Genomic DNA, 17,110 nt, shown 5'->3' with positions numbered 1-17,110 from the left:
TGACATGTATGATCTGGGAGCCCTACACATACGGTATGATACCATTATTATACCACTTACCAGTGACTCATGGTATGTATAGCCTAGGGCTCCCTGATGTATGATTGAATATTTTGTGACTACAATCGTCAAGACTAGAACATGACTGTACTAGTCTTGAACTTAGTTGAAGTACTACCACTACTACAGTCTGTTTCAAAAAGATTAGCAATCAGGTTTGGGTCTTAAAAAGTATGAAGATAAGGGAAAATTGGACAACAAAGACATAGAATGGCTTGTTAGGACACGGCAAATTGTTCTGTGAAGGTTTCGGAACCACCAGCACCAGCAGTTAGAAACTCGGCGAGCGCTCCCCGGGATTGCATTTTCTTTTTGAAACGGGCTGTAGTAGTTACTGAGTATGAGCGCTATGCCTATGGCGCCGCCGCTAGCGCGAAGTCCTCAGATCAGACTGACACGGATGCTCACTGCATGCTCAGACCACATAATATCTCCCATGGCGCATGCATGGTATCGCGGGAGAGCGTGGCGTTTGCGTTGGAATGTCATCGTCTATCCAGTATCATCAGTCATCACCTAACCCGTCTCTGGTGTGACCATGGTGACTCCCCAGGTACAAACTCTGCAGCTTTGCACACATAGTTTTCATGGCTACATCTACAGTCAGTAGGTATCTGGTGCACTGGAGTCTGTGGGAACCTAGTCCTTGTGAGTCTTTTGTGTAGATCTACACGTCATTACTGTGCTTGAATCACCTGTACTCTGTAGCTGATCTACGAGCCTGTGTTGAAAAAAACCGTCTTCTTTCCCCGAATGAGTGGATCTTGCACTAATCTCTGGCAGCTCTTTATATTCTTGTAGTTTTAGTGGCTTAGGGAGATTGTCTACTTTTGAAAGGAGAGAGTTTGTTTTCACAGGCGTGTATAGTCATTGAGTGTAGCGATGTCGACGGAGCACCAACGTATATTGCCCGTAAGCGAGAGTTCCTGCTTTCTCAGTTTTCGCTGATCATTCACGGTGATAGCGGACAGTGGCCGTGGACGACAAGAAGTGCCCAGCCCGTTGATAGGTCCTTTGTGTGTGCGTGCGTGTGCGTGCGTGTGTGTGTGTGTCCGGTGTGTATGTGTGTATGTGCGCGCGCCTACTACGTTTGTGGGACACCGTGCTTGTGTCACACAGGACGGTGAGCGCCGCTCCCTGCCGCTGAATGGGCATGTTGGGTTCGACAGCTTGCCTGACCAGCTCGTCAATAAAGCGGTCAGCAAAGGCTTCGACTTCAACATTTTGTGCGTAGGTACGTTCGATTGTGAACTCGCCTCTCGGGCCTCTCGGACGATATTAGTTTGGTTGGAGCATTCTGCTTGTGAGGAGTTGGGAATCGAGTGCAAGAAAGGAATGTGAAAAGTCCTGTTTTTTGCAACTAACTTGTAATATCCATTCTTAGCTGGAGTTATGGTACTTATGTTATGGACATCCATGTGCTCATCCACTCATTCCACTTGCCTATTTTATGACCGATATCTCTACCTAAATTGTTATACAGGTGTATGCTGTAATTTGGTTTTCTGAGTTCTTCAGCTTAGTCCATGATCCATGCACTAGCTGTAGACTGGGGATACTGCTGGGTGCTAGTATGTGCCTGACTCCCATACTGTAAAAGCCATATACTATATAGCGAAGTGCTAACTCTAACAAAAGAAAGGAGAAATCTGTCGCTAAAATAGAAATCGTTATACAGAAATCGATACATATACTGTCCTATTGAGCGTTGAGGATGAGTGAGAATCGTTACCTTTGGTACACATAAACTAGTCAATTTTGGGAAATCGTTATATATGCGCCTCGTTAGAATACTGGCTTTTACAGTACTTCAACAACGCAGTACTTGTACATGTACATGTACATACAGTCGACTCCACTTATAACAAACTCACATATAGCGAATTTCGTGATATAGCGAACTATTGTCCATGTTCCTGTTTTGAAGTGAACCCATACAAAATCGACCCTTTATAGCGAACAGTTCTCGTTTATAACGAACCAAATCTTGTAGGGCTGCATGTAAACCGAGTGCATTCATACTGTCATGGAGCACGTGTCAGTCATGCTTGCCACCTGTAGTGTGAGCACATTTCTGTTATAACGAACTCCGGCTATAAAGAACTGATTCTCCCGCACAAAGATGTTTGCTATATCAGGAGTCGACTGTGCATGTATGGCAGCTGTATCTGAGACTCTTTGGAGTTTGGTACATTGTACTCTCCCTGCTGATTGGGAAGTGAAGGAACTCCAGTAGTAACTATTCTCTTCCGCTGCTAAATGGAGCTCTAAACTCATTGTTAAGCAAGCGCTGTCCCCCCCCCCCCGAGCACAGCTCAATGTTCGCAGGTCTGCGGTTGCCCGGCGCATGACAACTACTGGACTCGCAGCGTCCGGAATTCATTGAGCCACGCTGCAGACACACGTTCTTGTCTCCATGATCGTGCACACGGTCTTGCTCGATGGAATCCGCTTCGAGTCGCCGGTTAGCGCCGGGAGCTGTACAACCTGAGACTTTGGCCATTGGGCTGTGTGCTAGTGTTTGGCGTATTCCACGGTACTTCACTATTTAGCACCGGCCTCTGTGTGCAACAGTACAGAATTGAGATCGCACAGTGCTAGATCTTGGGACAACACACACACACACCCACACTGAAGCCATGCAGGAAAACAGAGCATGGATGCAGGCACGACTGCGTGTCTTTGACATTTTGCACGACTGCGTGTCTTTGACATTTTGCACGACTGCGTGTCTTTGACATTTTCAAAAAAGAAAAGTCACACCGGTTACATGAGCCATGCAGCACCACGTGCTTATGGTGGAAGTCCTTATCTTACATATGCTCACCTGCAACTGCATGCAATGTGCACGACAAAAATATTACATCGACAAAGCCATGTACTGATACTCGTAGACAGTGGTGTGTGCTTGAACCACAGTGGACAGTGGACTGATGGCCGCAAGGCCCTGTGTTGTTCTTTCTCCTCATGTGCCGCCGCACAGGTGAGACGGGAATTGGAAAGTCAACGCTAATGGACTGCCTCTTTCAAAAGTCATTTGATGGTGAGTGCCTATAGATTCTTGTTCAATCAGTGCCCAGCTGGATGCGTAACTTTAGTTTGCATTGGACAAATTCCACGATCTTGGGCATCCTGGAAAGGCCTTGGCGAGAGGAGCGCAATGAGCGTACACTCGACTCCACGGGATGCACCGGCCCAGCGCTGCAAGCCAGGGAAGGCCCACCAGCGCTGGGCCCACGCTCGAGATCTATCTCTATCCACCATTTCACTCCTGTTGCTCGTATCAAACTCAAAATTTTTCGTAGAGACTCCCGGGAACCTGCTTTTGAAGTTGAATCGGTGTAGTCTTGTCAACAGGTGACGTAAGCAGGGACAATCCCGGCCGTTGACCCACGCATCGCGCTCTGAGCGCAAATTTCCCGGGACCAACATTACGAGTGCTATAACTCAAGAACCGCTCTTTGTATCGCTTTAAAAATTGTTCGGGGCGACAGCTGAGAGTTGTCTCTTCGACCTACATATTTCGATCTCTCCGAAAGACCGAGATTTGACCAAGTTACGATAATTTCAAAATGCCTACCCCATCGAACATCGGTGTTCGATCAATGTATAGGCCAGCCAATAAAGGGTTAAAAGGGTTCTAGTACTTTTGCTGCTGGGTTATTCCAGATGTTATTGGCTATCCTTAGCTCCTTTCGGAATGGAGACGAAAGTAGACTTTTTACTTTTCTGTAAATCTGCTTTGAGGTAGTTGTTCGTATGCTGTAGGTAAATGCTAGCTAGGGTCTTAGAACGGTGGTGCTTCTCCTCAAAGCTCAGAGCTGCACACAACCCTTTTCGAGGGTACACAGCACACATGTGATGTCCACCATGTCGAACGCCACCCTTGAAAAACACAACGTAATATGTCCCCGCCTCCTCAATCTTCACAGGTGCTTGGCAGTATCAGCCTGGGTACAGGACTGAGGAGAGAAAGTCCTGCAGCAGATGTCCCGTTAACCCTTTCAAGGGTCTTTCTCCGGTTGCTAACATGCAGCATTCAGAGCTAGGGTAGCTGGCTGTTGTAAACCCCGCCGATGTTCGATATTCGTCCACAGTGGAGCTTAGCCAGCAGCAGAACAGGCCCGTGTGTGTGTTTGTGTGTGTGTGTGTGTGGTGTGCCGTGTGTGTGTGTGTGTGTCTGTCTGTGTCTGTGTGTGTGTGTGTGTGTGTGTGTTTCTCACTGTATCTGCATTGTGATATTTGTGTTTCAGACAAGCCCACAACTCACAAGCTGCCCAATGTATCCCTAAACTCGTCAACATACAGTAAGTGCTGAGCTCTACATACCGATCTGTACACCTGCTTTCCATCATGGTGGCAGCTGTATGTATGTGTGTGTCAACATACAGTAAGTGCTGGTCTCTGCATACAGATCTGTACAGCGGTCTCTACATACAGAGCTGTACAGTGCTGGACCATCATGTTGGCAGCTGTATATGCACATGTGATTGCTGGCGGTACTAGTCTGTTGCTTGTAGTGTGTGGAAACTGCTACTTTTGGTGCTGAAGCGTTTCGTTCATTACCTTTATCCCTATCCATCCCGGGATCCAACTGCAGTTACCCCTGCCCCAGTGAAGGTAATACTTGCTACCAATTTGGGCGGCTAAATCAGAGTGCATCTGATATAAGCTTCACTAACACCATTGATTACGCAAGAGTTACTCTAGCCAGAAGTAGTCAATTGTTAGCAGGTATGTATACTTCAAATAGAAAGTATATGAACCGTGGAACCAACAAAGGTGGAAGGTACAACATTACACCTTCAAGCAACCGAGCCTATTGGCAACACACCCACTATCAGGCATAAGTGTACCCACCAACCCAACCAGCTGCCCCCCCCCCCCACACACACACACACGCACTGTCTTTCTTTGGTTATGATGTGTATCCTGAGTCAGGCCCGTGCTCAAGTTTCCAGGATGGAAGTCATTTGACTTCTAGCAATACCACATTATTCTCTTGTCTTCTTCTTCCTTTGGCAATTGTAACATAACAAAAAAACGGTATGGCCAAACATGACTTCCTGTTTCCGTATCACTTTGCGTTCTTTTAGCCCTGAAGGAAGGCACAGTGACACTGCGATTAACTCTGATCGACAGTATGGGTTTTGGTGACCAGATTGGACGAGCTGATAGGTGAGTCACACTCAATCAGGGCAACCCAAGTTGCATATATCTAACTACAAGACTAGACAGACGGACGAACACAACAACGAACAGTACGAACGAACACACACACGCATGCACACACATGCACACGCACAACACACACTCATACTCGTACTCCTGCCCATCGCTGAAGCGATGATAGCGAACAAGCTGTGTTAGACATGGCAACTTGTGCTGGGATTGCACCATTCGGACAGTTTGGGCGCGTTCCTGTCACTCGAGTTGAACCTTTGTACCTTTGAGTTGAACCTTGGTGTGAAAGTTGTAGCCTGCAGGCACGGTGACCAGGCGACTGGTGTATGCACAAGCACGTGACTGCTTACTCAACCGTTTTTGATTGGGAATAAGGGCCGAACGCTGCATTGCAGCCTTTTCGGACCAAAACCAGTCGACTCAGCGTCCAAAAGATATGGGCCAATGGCGGTCATCCGTGCTTTTATAAGAACGAAATGGCTCTTTTAGTGACATTTTGCATACAAATCCCCATCTAGTAGGGCGCAGTCACCCAGTTTCGGTGGAAATGGCGAGTTCGATTTTGGAATAAAGGAGGAAGGGAGCGTCTCAGCTTCCTCGGACCAAGGCCATTCGACTCAGCACCCCGGAGACTACAACTGGTGAAAATTTGATTTTAGGGTATGCTTTCCCCTTTTCTTGGATGCAGTGAATGTGTTTTCGGTCTTGGACCACTTGCTGGTGAGCTGATCTACTCACCTCCCACCGCTTTAGGAGCTGCATCTGCACCTTGATCCTTGAAGGGCGGTGGTGTTCCTACGGAACTTGGCCTCTAGCCGAGTCTGACGTGAACCGTGAATTTTTCCCCCCTTTAAGTCAGTGTTCTCTTTGTATTTTTTAAAAGAGGCTGTGTGTGTGTGTGTCTGTCTGTGTCTGCGTTTGTCTGCATGTACTGCATCCCCGTCCCCCATTCATTGTAGCCACGCTCCCATTGTGGACTACATAGACGAGCAGTTTGAGAAGTACCTGCAGGAGGAGTTGAAGATCCAGCGCGACCTGTATAGCTTCCACGACACCAGGGTTCACCTGTGCCTCTACTTCCTGCCACCGACGGGTCACTCGTGAGTGGTAGCAATAGGAATGAGTCAGCAACAGAGTCTAGTGTCTGCATACCTGCCATGCAATGTGGCATTAATGTCACACACCCGCAGGTTTCAAGGACCGTAGTGGTGGGATGAAGTCAGTTTGAGAAGATTCTACTGATGCTGATGCTGATCCATTAGGAATGTTGAACATGATCCATTAGGAATGTTGAACATGATCCATTAGGAATGTTGAACATGATCCATTAGGAATGTTGAACATGGTTAAATACCCCCACAGATGTTTGCACTAGACCTGACGTCCTGCTAGTGTCTGCTAGAGCATGCTTTAGTCTCCTTCGGACTAGGCACAGTATGATTAGCCTGTTGGCAATGCACATTGGTCTTCACTGTAGTTGCTGCCTTTCATGCAGAATAACATAGTACAGTCGTCCCTCTATAATCCGGCACCTTTTGCTACGGCGTTTTCTGCTGGATTAACGAGGGTGCTGGATTAAGAAATCCTGCCCTCTGACCCGGCCCTACCCAATTGCATGCATGTATCATATGTACGTCAAAACGCAGGGTTTTTCCGTGTCGACCCAAGTATTTGGTGCACGGCTTTATTTCCTCAATTGTTCTCCGGGAATATACACAGTGATAAAGTGATAAAGTAAAACAGAGAACATGTTCACATGTACTCTTGCACACACACGCACACACACACACACGCACCTGAAAATTGGCAGGGCACTACTCCTTGCTAAAATAAGAAAGTATGGTTGACTGCCGTTGTCTCCTGGACAACATTGAACAGACTGGCCTAGCCTGGAGTGCACCTGTGCGGTACGAGATTTACGACTGCCGGATTATGAAATCAAACTACGTGCAGTTTGAGCGATTCGTTTCAAAAAGTCACTGCCGGAGGCGGAATTCAAGTGCCGGATTAAGATGTAGGAATTGAACGAAAAAAATCGGTTTTGTCAGAAAGTGCGCCGGTTGGCAAGGATTCCGGATAAACAAGTGCCGGATTAGAGAGGGACGACTGTACTGCTACGGTGCAGCAATCATGTACCTTTTTCTTACATGGCTCTTTGCATGCCGGTTCTTCCTGCCTTGTGCTGTATGCTTTGCTTTCAGGCTGAAGTCGATTGACCTGGCATGCATGAAGGAGTTGATGCAAAAGGTGAGTACGAGTAGAGTAGTGAGTGTCAGCCTGGCTTCAGTCTCGGTGCTGTGCTGTGCCGTGTGACCTGCCTGGATTGGCCATGTGACCTGCCTGGATTGGCTATGTGACACTGACTGTAGCACCAGCATTGTCACCAGCTGCCAAGCTCATTCAGTGCCTGGCTGCAGCACTGCGACTGCCCACTATGGGCTAGTGGATGCTGTGCTCACCAATGCAATGACTGCCAATGCACTTGGTTTAGGCAAGGGATCCGCGGTGAATCGAAAGATAGCAAGAGATTCAGTGTACCCGTAAATATTACGCAGCACGACAGGCGGTTTGGTTTCTTGACTGGCATGGTTGCATTAGAGTACGTATGTGTGATTAGATTCCCATTGAGAACTGGGGATATCAATAGTTGGTGTTTTTAACATGAAATCATCGCATGATGCTGTGAATGTCATTGTTTGCATTGACCAAGGCCACTTCACCCATTGTTTAGTTCAGCCTTTCTTGCTGTCCTTATGGGGTGCTGATACCACTGCTTACAATATTGCACAAGTCCACTGCTGAGGCATTAACTAACATCTCCCGTTCAATTATACAGGCACTGTTCAATCCCCGGACAGCTAGCTGTTTTGACCTTGTTTTTATAGGTTTATCCTGGCATGTATAATATGTGATGTTATGTGATGGTCATGTGATGTGCCTCCTGTGCAGGTCAACGTTGTGCCAATCATTGCCAAGTCGGACACTATCGGCAAGGCAGACCTGACCAAGTTCAAAAACAGAGTGAGTGGGCCGTTGCGCGCTGATACTGCCTTTCCGGGTGTCTACTCAACGTGTACACGACTGGACATGACTGGACATGACTGGGCATCAGTGTCTAGAGTGGTGGTGACCAGTGAACCATGGAATGGACCTTGAGTCGGCACACTTGCCTCCGACTGTGGCCATCCACGAATTAGAGCTAGTACGAATACCCATTACCCGCCTGCTCGCTGGGAAACTTGTAGGGTTGAGTGAGTAATCGGAACTCAACGATACCATCATGGCAAGGGACGTGTAGACAAAACCGAGATGGGTTGATGGGAATGATAAATGTCACAGCGGAAGTCGCGGTCAGGTCTAGGTCAACCGATGATGTACAGAACTGATGTTAAGTCGGTGAGGACGAGCAGGAACCAACTGTGATGAAGACACAAGAAGAGTCAGATGTCAATTGGATGCGGATGTGGAGTTATGAAGACGTTTCAAGTTTAGCGTATGAGCACGCAACATCGCAGGAGCAGCGGGAGAAATCCATACGGCATGCACCAATGTGTCCGTGTCTAGAACTTGACCTTGATGGTCTGTCGGCTGCAGTTTGATCTGAATATCCATAGGGAAATAGCTGGTGAAATGTTGTGCAAACTGGGTCGCTGTTAGATGACTCACAGCCGCCTTGACCACATACTCTAGTACTATTTCTCCGCATACATGTAGAGCCTCAAGATCAGTTGAATAGTGAGTGCCAAACCATGCACTACCCATGACCAGTACTATGCGTATTCCTGAACAATAGTCAAGTGCTATTGGATGGTTCAGGTCAGGTAAACCTCCATGATAACTGTGCATCACAGAAACCGGTGCTCATTGCACTGTTAGCGGTTTGGCAGGGGTAGCACGGGCTCTATGTGAACAGTCTTGTAGTGGTAGTCGGGAATGAATTGTTCGGGACCGTGAAGGTTCAACCCGTCTCATGTCTGGAAGTTTCAGCCTGAATAGTCAATCTTATACAGAGCCATCCCTAGACTGCTCCTGATCTCACTGTTATGCAAACTGATTCAACGAGTGCCTAATATGCCGGGACATGTTGGGCAATTCATTTAGCTTCATGGCACGTTGCTGATGTTGACGATCCGCCAATGTCTCCTTTCTTGTTGGTTTCTGTCACCAGATCATGGAGGAGGTTCTGGAGAATGGCGTTGACATCTACAGCTTCCCTACCGACGACCAGCCAGTAGCGGAGCTGAACGCCAAGATGAACGTAAGTCACTTAGTGTGCCGGGCAATGCAGAGTTGCACACCTCAGGCCCGTCGCACCGACTTTGGAGGTGGGGCGGCCATAGAAGGGGGGGTGCGGGGGTCCTCCCCCGGGAAAAAATTTCAAAAATTAAAGCCAATTGCAAGCATTTCCGGGTATTTCGTGCCATTTCAGTGTACAGTAACTACAATGAAAGTCTTTTTGATTCTGCAACAAACGAAGAAGACACTGACAAACATTACCCTCCTCCGGGAAAAAAATTCAAAAATTGAAGCCAATTGCAAGCATTTCCAGGCGTTTGGTGCCATTTCAGTGTAACCGCAATGAAAGACTTTTTTCTGCAACAAACCACGATTGGGGACAAGGATTCGTCACGTTTGCGCTAACCTGCGATCATTGTGCTTTGTTGTAATGTGCTCCAAAAAAACGGCGGAAAAAGTGGGGCGGCCTCAGCCGCCCCGGCTGTGACGGCCTTGCACCTCTAGCTCTTCTAAATATTGTGTATGATAAAATAATATAATTATCATAAAAAGAACATTTCTATGGACGTCAGAAGAGAGATACATACTTATGACGTGTAACCAGTTAGAAGCTTTTAGCTGTTATCAACTTACTCAGTAATGAATTGGTAAAAACGAACATATATTTACACCAAGCAGCAAAGGTGCCAGTTTGATTACATTCAATCATATCTTTTCCCAAAGCAATTTATATTTTCATCAGCTGTTTTGACTGTCTAGCTTTCATTTCCAACGTATTCCACTGCCTGGTGAGATTGGGCAGAAAAAGGTTTTGGAATAATGCTTGGCAGAGTATAGCAAACTGGCAACCAGTATATAGCAAAATACTCCTCTTTGTGACGAGCAGGGAGAACTGTGACATTCACTCACATGACTGATGTTCTCTTGTCCTTGTGTATGCCATATGTGTTGTCTACCACCCAGAAACTAGTGCCATTCGCCGTTGTCGGCAGTCGGGAGTCTGTGGAGGTGAACAAGAAGATGGTGCGAGCACGCTGCTACCCATGGGGCACAGTAGAAGGTATTAGTCTAAAAGTGTGTGTTTCCGTGTTTGAGATTCTTCTGACTCACTTTAACCCTTTGGCTCCCCCATAACTCCACTATTTAGCAATAGCCATAATTTTCGCTCAAATTGTGTCAACTTTTGGTCATAACTTACGTTCTAGTAGCCTGATTTCCACAATCTTGGGCTCTCCGGAAAGCTCTTCTCAGCGCGAACACAATGAGCCATCACCGAGTGAAATCAGAGTAGCAGGCCCAGCTCTACAGCCCAGCGAAGGTACCACATCGCTGGGAATGCCCTCAATCCCTTTCTTCTTCAGCCATTTCAATTTCCTTGCTCGCCCAGCTCTGATTTTTTTTGTACTGCCGTAGCAGGTAGCCTGCACCATGATTTACGCAAAAAAAATCATCACAGGTACTTGAGAACAAGGGGAATTCCCCGGTTCATGCTCGAAAATGTGCTCGGAACGAAAAAAGTGCCGTCCTCCAACTTTCGAGCGCGATATCTCAACAACCGTTGGAGCTATCGTGAAAACAATTGCACCAACGGAAAGCTGAGGACTTCAGCTACACTCTACATACTTCGATTCTCACGATAGTGCAATATTTGAATGAGTTTATATGGCTGTTTGAAGTCATCGACGGAATACCGTCGAAATTTGTATAGTGGGGAGCCAAAGGGTTAAAACACATGCCTGTGGCTGGGGTTCATGATTCAAAACAGTGGTCAACAGCACAGCTATCTCAACTGCTTCTTTTCAGAGCTGAGCTGGTGCTAGGGAAGCTCTAAAGCTTGAGATAACTGTTGGAGCTAGCCAAGAGCGTCAACCATTGTGTCCTCTTATCACAGCTCTCCCCCCCCCCCCACACACACACACACACTCACCTCCCACTGGTTTTATCTGCTGCGAGTATACATGCCAGAAGTCTATTGAGACTTTTTCAGTATTTACCTCCAGTGCACTGAAATCTGTTGGAGAGAGAGAGAGAGAGAGAGAGAGAGAGAGAGAGAGAGAGAGAGAGAGAGAGAGAGAGAGAGAGAATGGAGAGAGAGAATGGAGAGAGAGAGAGAGAGAGAGAGAGAGAGAGAGAGAGAGAGAGAGAGAGAGAGAGAGAGAGAGAGAGAGAGAGAGAGAGAGAATGGACAGATGGAGAGGGATGTAATCTGATTATACTGGTGATATTGTCTTGTTCTTTTGGGGCTTCTTTGATTTTAGTGGAGAATGAAGGCCACTGCGACTTTGTCAAGCTGCGCGAGATGGTGCTTCGGTGAGGAACCTTCCCTACTAGGCTCGAACTATTCTGTCGCTTAGGCAGTTAAAACTACTTAATACTTGAAGCACCCATAACCCCATGACCCCTTCGTTGAATTGTTGGTGTGTGTAATGGCTACTAAGGGTGGTCGGCTGAGAGCGCATGGAGGAGAAGAGGAGGAGAGATTGTTGAATTGTTGGACAGACAAATGGGACCGAACTTTATTTTTAAAACTACATGTACTTGCAATACTTATCAATATGTCGTGTACCTTAAGCAATACCAGCAGAGCTTTAATGTATCCATCCTACGATCAAAGTGCTGCTTGTTTTGGAAACTCTCTGCAGTGTAGTGCCCATACACTGTCATACCACAACTGAATGGGTCCACTGGTACATTCTACATTTTGTAAGAAGCTGTTTTGTTGTTGTTGTTGTTGTTGTTGTTGTTGTTGTTGTTGTTGTTGTTGCCGCCGTCGTCGTCGTCGCCGCCGCTGCTGCTGTTGTTGTTTATCTATGCTTGCTGCTGGCAGTGAGAACATGGAAGACCTGCGCGAGAAGACACACTCAGCTCACTACGAGCGCTATCGCCGCGCCAAGTTAGCCGAGATGGGCTTTGCGCAGCGCGACGAGACCGATCAGCCCGTCAGGTAAGTTCACACATCCCAGTTACCTCTCATACGCCGCTTGTAGTGTTCATTTACTAGCAAGAGCTGTCGGGCACGTGGCTGCCCACACCACCATTTCACTTTTACGCTGACTATACGAGTACGCCATCATCACCACACATCTTATTTTGCAAACAGAACTATCTGGAAGATACGGAATGTTACTCATAAGTCGGCGGCTACTCTCAACGTTCGAGCTCGCATTTTCCTACCGACTTGACGTGACTGCCAACCAGAGCACATGAGAAGACAATCAAACCTTCGACTCGACGAACCAACAAAAAGCACCACTCCCTCAGCGGCTCACTACCCAGTTTTTCAGCAAATTCACCCCGTATCAGTTGAGCTGGAGTGCTTGCAGCTGCCTGAAGAACACTATAATAATAGTGCTCTCTAGGTCCAAACATCCCCAGGGATATAAACTTACGTAGACACTCCATTTCGAGCGTGACAAACTCCTCGTGAACACGAGACAGCACTGTCTGGATGTGTTGAGCAAGCTTTGAGGACCCTTTGTTATTCGCACTATAAGCGGTGGATTCTCTTAAACACTTATATTGAGCAGGTTTAAGTCTTATCAAGGCCTGATAGGAGAGGGAGAGAGAGAGAGAGGGGGGGGAAGCGAGAGAGTGAAAGAGGACTGTTAGAATGAGAGGGGGAGGGGGGGGGGGTGAAATTTCTCTATCTTCTTTCCCTGCCCATATCGCCACTAGGGGATGGTATTTGCCTTGCCGTGTATTGTGTGCAGGCTTTCAGAGCTGATTGAGAAGCGTCGCCACCAGCACTTACAGCAGATGCAGGCAAGAGAGGATGAAATGCGACAGATGTTTGTCAACAAGGTCAAGGACAAGGAGGCCGAGCTCAAACAATCTGAGCAGGATGTGAGTAATGCCATACACACCTCTACTGGGAGTCACACTTGTTCCGCTCGGGAATGCACTTCTGCTAGGGGCGAGATTCACCACTGCAAAGCAAGTGGCTCCTCTATATTGCTCCATTGCATTTGATCAGTAGTGTAGTACTTGTCCAGGCGATGTAGAAACTACTGTCGTGGACATGGAAATACAGTCGATTGACCGGGGACGGCACCCTCAGCGCGTACAGAACAGTGCACAGTCATGCGACCAGCGAACTGCAGCGCGTATGTGTGTACTGCTTACCCACGACTGCATGGCCAGCGCCCTGGGGCCGCTAGACGTGCGACCGGATTTCCATGTCCACGACAGTAATATTGGAAAATCTAGTGCAGCTCACCACGAATTCTATGCTGTTTGGGTATTGTCACTTCCATACTTATACAGCTGCATGTGAAATTCGAGAACCTGAAGCGGACCCATGCTGAAGAGAAAAGGAAGCTGGAGGACCGGAGACGCATTCTGGTGAGTTCTAGACTCGTATCATTTCACCATTTCCCTACCCTACATGGATGTATGAGTTAGTGGCTTGCTTCGGTTATTTTACGCACACTGTGTCTTAGGTCTCAGGACCAGCAGCAGACTGTCGCAGCTATGAAGCTCACTCAGGATGACATTCATTCCATTGCTGTTGGTCTTCATAGTGATCTTGACTGTGTTGTGGGTCGGGGCTGTTAAAGGGGAAGTCCGGTGAAAAATATAAAATTTCACAGTCCGTAGAGTTCGGGGCGCTGAGTCGAATGGTCTTTGTCCGAGGAGGCTGCGGCCTATGGTTCGTCAGATACGCCCAATCGAACATGTGCGGATTTGAGCGCGCCTCGCCCAGATCCAGGTGATGACGTCAAAGCGTGCAGCCAGGTAGCCACACCATCTAGATGTGTACCAAACGGCCATATTCGGAGCGCGTTCGATTGGGTAACCGTTTGTCGCAACTTCTTCGGACCAAGACCATTCGATTCAGTGTTACAAACACTACGTACTCTGTGATTTTCAGCTCGGTAAACCTCGAGGTTATACCGTATTTTAGCCGTTTCCGAGTTGGACTTTTTCCGTCAACATGCACTGGCCTCTACGCACTACGGCTCTAGCAATGCACTGCGTGCCTGTAGACTGTGTAGTCAACAAACTCATCACACACGGAACTACTCCCGAACTGGCGTGCTGGGGTAGGTACAACAAGACTCGAGTCACAAGTCAAGACTCAGAAAACTAGTCAACACACGGACTTGTCATGATGTACTACACTCGTGTCAGTCGTATTGTTCAGTCATGTAGTCAGAGAACGAGCGTTTCTCCTTGCCGGTGCCGGTGCACCGGTGGTTGTGCTTTGAGAAAGAAAAATTTAGTTTTCCGCTCCCGCCTCATTATTTTATGCTACAGCGATGAGTGCACAACCGTGACAAGTGACAAAACAGCGAACAGCTCCCAGACCTAGAACTTTCAGATCCCGTAGCGTTGCGAGCGAAGAGTCGTGCCCGTGGTTCAAAGAGCCTGCACTGTTCTCCAATAATGAATTGAGTGTCCGAAATATGCCAAGTTCGCACCAAAACATCACCATGTGGCAGGTTACTGGAGTCTAAGCGAATCGGTATGGAACAACACTTAGTCTTAGAGCACTCGCATCACTCTTCTCCATTTTGGCGACTCTGCTCTCCAGCGATCTGATAATTATATCAGCCTCGTCTGCAATAGCTGCTGCTTCTTCATCAGTCGGAAACTCAGTAGCGCTCACTCTTGACCGGCCCGCGCGGCCATTTCTTCAGCTGAATACCGGAGTTCTCAGCCCCAGACCGAACTCATGAAGGTCAGCCATGGCTGCATCCTCACTCTCATGGCGCAGCCCCAGAAACTCAGTTTTTCAAACGGAAATATCTCGAGAACGCTTTGTCGGAGACACGTGGGACCAACACCATTCGACTCAGCGGCCGAAACTCTACTGACCCTGAAATTTAAATTTTTCACCGGACTTCCCCTTTAACCCTTTGTGTACGGACTGTACAACTTTCGATCCCCTGGGATCGAAACTTTTCAAATTTTCAATCGATCGTAACTCAGTCATTTCTGGGTTATTTCCAAAACCTAAATTATGTAGGTCGAAGAGAAAACCCCCAGCTGTCCATTGAAACAATCGCAGAAACACTCCGATGTGCGGTTCCAGAGTTACGAAGCTCGAAAGTCAAATCGCGGCAATTGTCGCTCAATAGCCGCGTGCGCAGATTTGAATAAGGGATTTCTCCATCTTTCTGGGCATCCAGTGACGTAGAAACACATTCAAAATGGCAAACGGGCTCGTGGCAGATTGTGGAATTTTTTTGGAAGTAAAAATTAGTTGTTACAAGCAAGGAGAGCGAAATGGCTGATACAAGACGACTTCTGTCGAAATATTGGCGTTGCAACTAAGACGCTGGGCTGTAGCGCTGGAGTTTTGACCTTCGTGGTGGCAAGTGTGGGCTCAATGTATTCCTCTTGCGACGAGCTTTCCAGGAAGCTCAAGATTGAAAAAATCGTCAAAAGGAGTCGAGATCAAATTCAGTCTGCGTACATTTTTTTCAGTACGTAAAGGGTTAACTGTGAGCCAAACATGAGTGTAACTAGTATGACTGTTACAGAAGAAGAAGAAAATGCCGTATGCAAGGACAAGTTGCAAGCGAACAGATAAGAAATGGAGCAGCGTTTTACGTGACCGCAATCATTCCATGTTGATGTGTTTTGCAAGTGGGCTCATGCGAAAAAGAACATACTCTTTGTGCCCGGATGATTTTCGTCGTTTGCAATTTGATCTTGTAAGGCATCTGTGTGTGTTTGTGTTCTGCAGGAGGAGGAAATGAACAAGTTCAACAAGCACAAAGCCGAAACGCAAGCAGCACAGGCTCAGGCGGCACGTGACATGGCCCAGGGCAACTCGGTCGGCAGTCCTGGCTCCCCGAAGAGCGGCAAACGCAAGAAGTAAACTGCCGCCAACTGCTGTCCCTTTCCTCTTCATCGCCATGACACTGAGAAGGAAGTGTGCCATGCTCCGGCTCTGCACGTGCTAGAGAAACGATCCATAGCTAGCCTTTAGGAACAATCTGACGATTACTGCATGTGCTATTGGCATTGAACACATTGCACGTGCCTGTGTGCACTCACTGCGGCAGAGCCACTCTTTCTATCCAGTGATGCATGCTAGAGGAGCCTGATCAGGAGCAGTGTACACACACACACTGATCTACGCACTCATGACTAGCTGTGGCCGTGTTGCTACTCTGAAAGTGGCCAGTAGTAGGCAGTACAGTCACGCAGTGTATGTATGTATGGGTGGGTGCATTGCCAGGATGACTGTGTGCGTGTGCATGCTTGTGTGTAACTGATAGTGCCACCCCCGTTGCAGTGGTATGTCCGGAGAGGTTCAATAGCTATGCAATGATTATGTAACACTAGACCTTAGATATATCTGACACGATGTAGTGATCATCTATTACTACTAGTACTGAATTACAGGTTACCGCATTGACAACTAGAACTACTATTATAGTACTAACTAATGCCGTGTGCTATTACTCTGCTGCTAAACCTATGGTGTATTATGCAGTTTAGCACTTAGGTCCACTGCTTGTGTTCTTTATTGTATAGGAACTGTTGCCCCAGTCTGTTCTATTGACTCAGCTCACTGCCTGCTTTCCTTTGAAAATGATATCCGTCCACACTTCCAGCGGCTTTCACATTGGATTTGATGCAAAGCCCAATGGTATGTCCGTCACTTAGAACTGTCAGT

The 17,110-nt window shown here is 47.5% G+C and overlaps 1 protein-coding gene across 1 annotated transcript; it reads left to right on the top strand.

Moving 5' to 3' along the window:
* The first annotated feature begins 701 nt into the window (after positions 1-701).
* On the top strand, positions 702-17,047 carry LOC135804537 (septin-11-like). Its single transcript, XM_065318427.1, has 15 exons — positions 702-972; positions 1,180-1,294; positions 3,044-3,103; positions 4,314-4,367; positions 5,157-5,238; positions 6,204-6,344; positions 7,446-7,491; positions 8,194-8,265; positions 9,413-9,502; positions 10,444-10,540; positions 11,739-11,790; positions 12,308-12,424; positions 13,191-13,323; positions 13,744-13,821; positions 16,172-17,047. Exons 1-15 carry the CDS (start codon positions 943-945, stop codon positions 16,304-16,306), a joined length of 1,302 nt encoding a protein of 433 aa, XP_065174499.1. The 5' UTR covers positions 702-942; the 3' UTR covers positions 16,307-17,047.
* Positions 17,048-17,110: the final 63 nt, after the last annotated feature.

Source organism: Sycon ciliatum, chromosome 1, assembly GCF_964019385.1.
Source record: "Sycon ciliatum chromosome 1, ocSycCili1.1, whole genome shotgun sequence".
NCBI classification, from domain to species: Eukaryota; Metazoa; Porifera; class Calcarea; order Leucosolenida; family Sycettidae; genus Sycon; species Sycon ciliatum.
The sequence above is the reverse complement of the archived record's forward strand: the minus strand, read 5'-3'. Positions and strand labels throughout refer to the sequence as shown.

Excerpts from the sequence above, each read along its gene's own strand:
- LOC135804537 (XM_065318427.1), top strand. The coding sequence starts at position 943 with ATGTCGACGGAGCACCAACGTATATTGCCC. Across the intron at positions 8,266-9,412 it reads TGACCAAGTTCAAAAACAGA|ATCATGGAGGAGGTTCTGGA; the intron begins GTGAGTGGGCCG and ends TTCTGTCACCAG. Across the intron at positions 13,822-16,171 it reads AGGACCGGAGACGCATTCTG|GAGGAGGAAATGAACAAGTT; the intron begins GTGAGTTCTAGA and ends TGTGTTCTGCAG.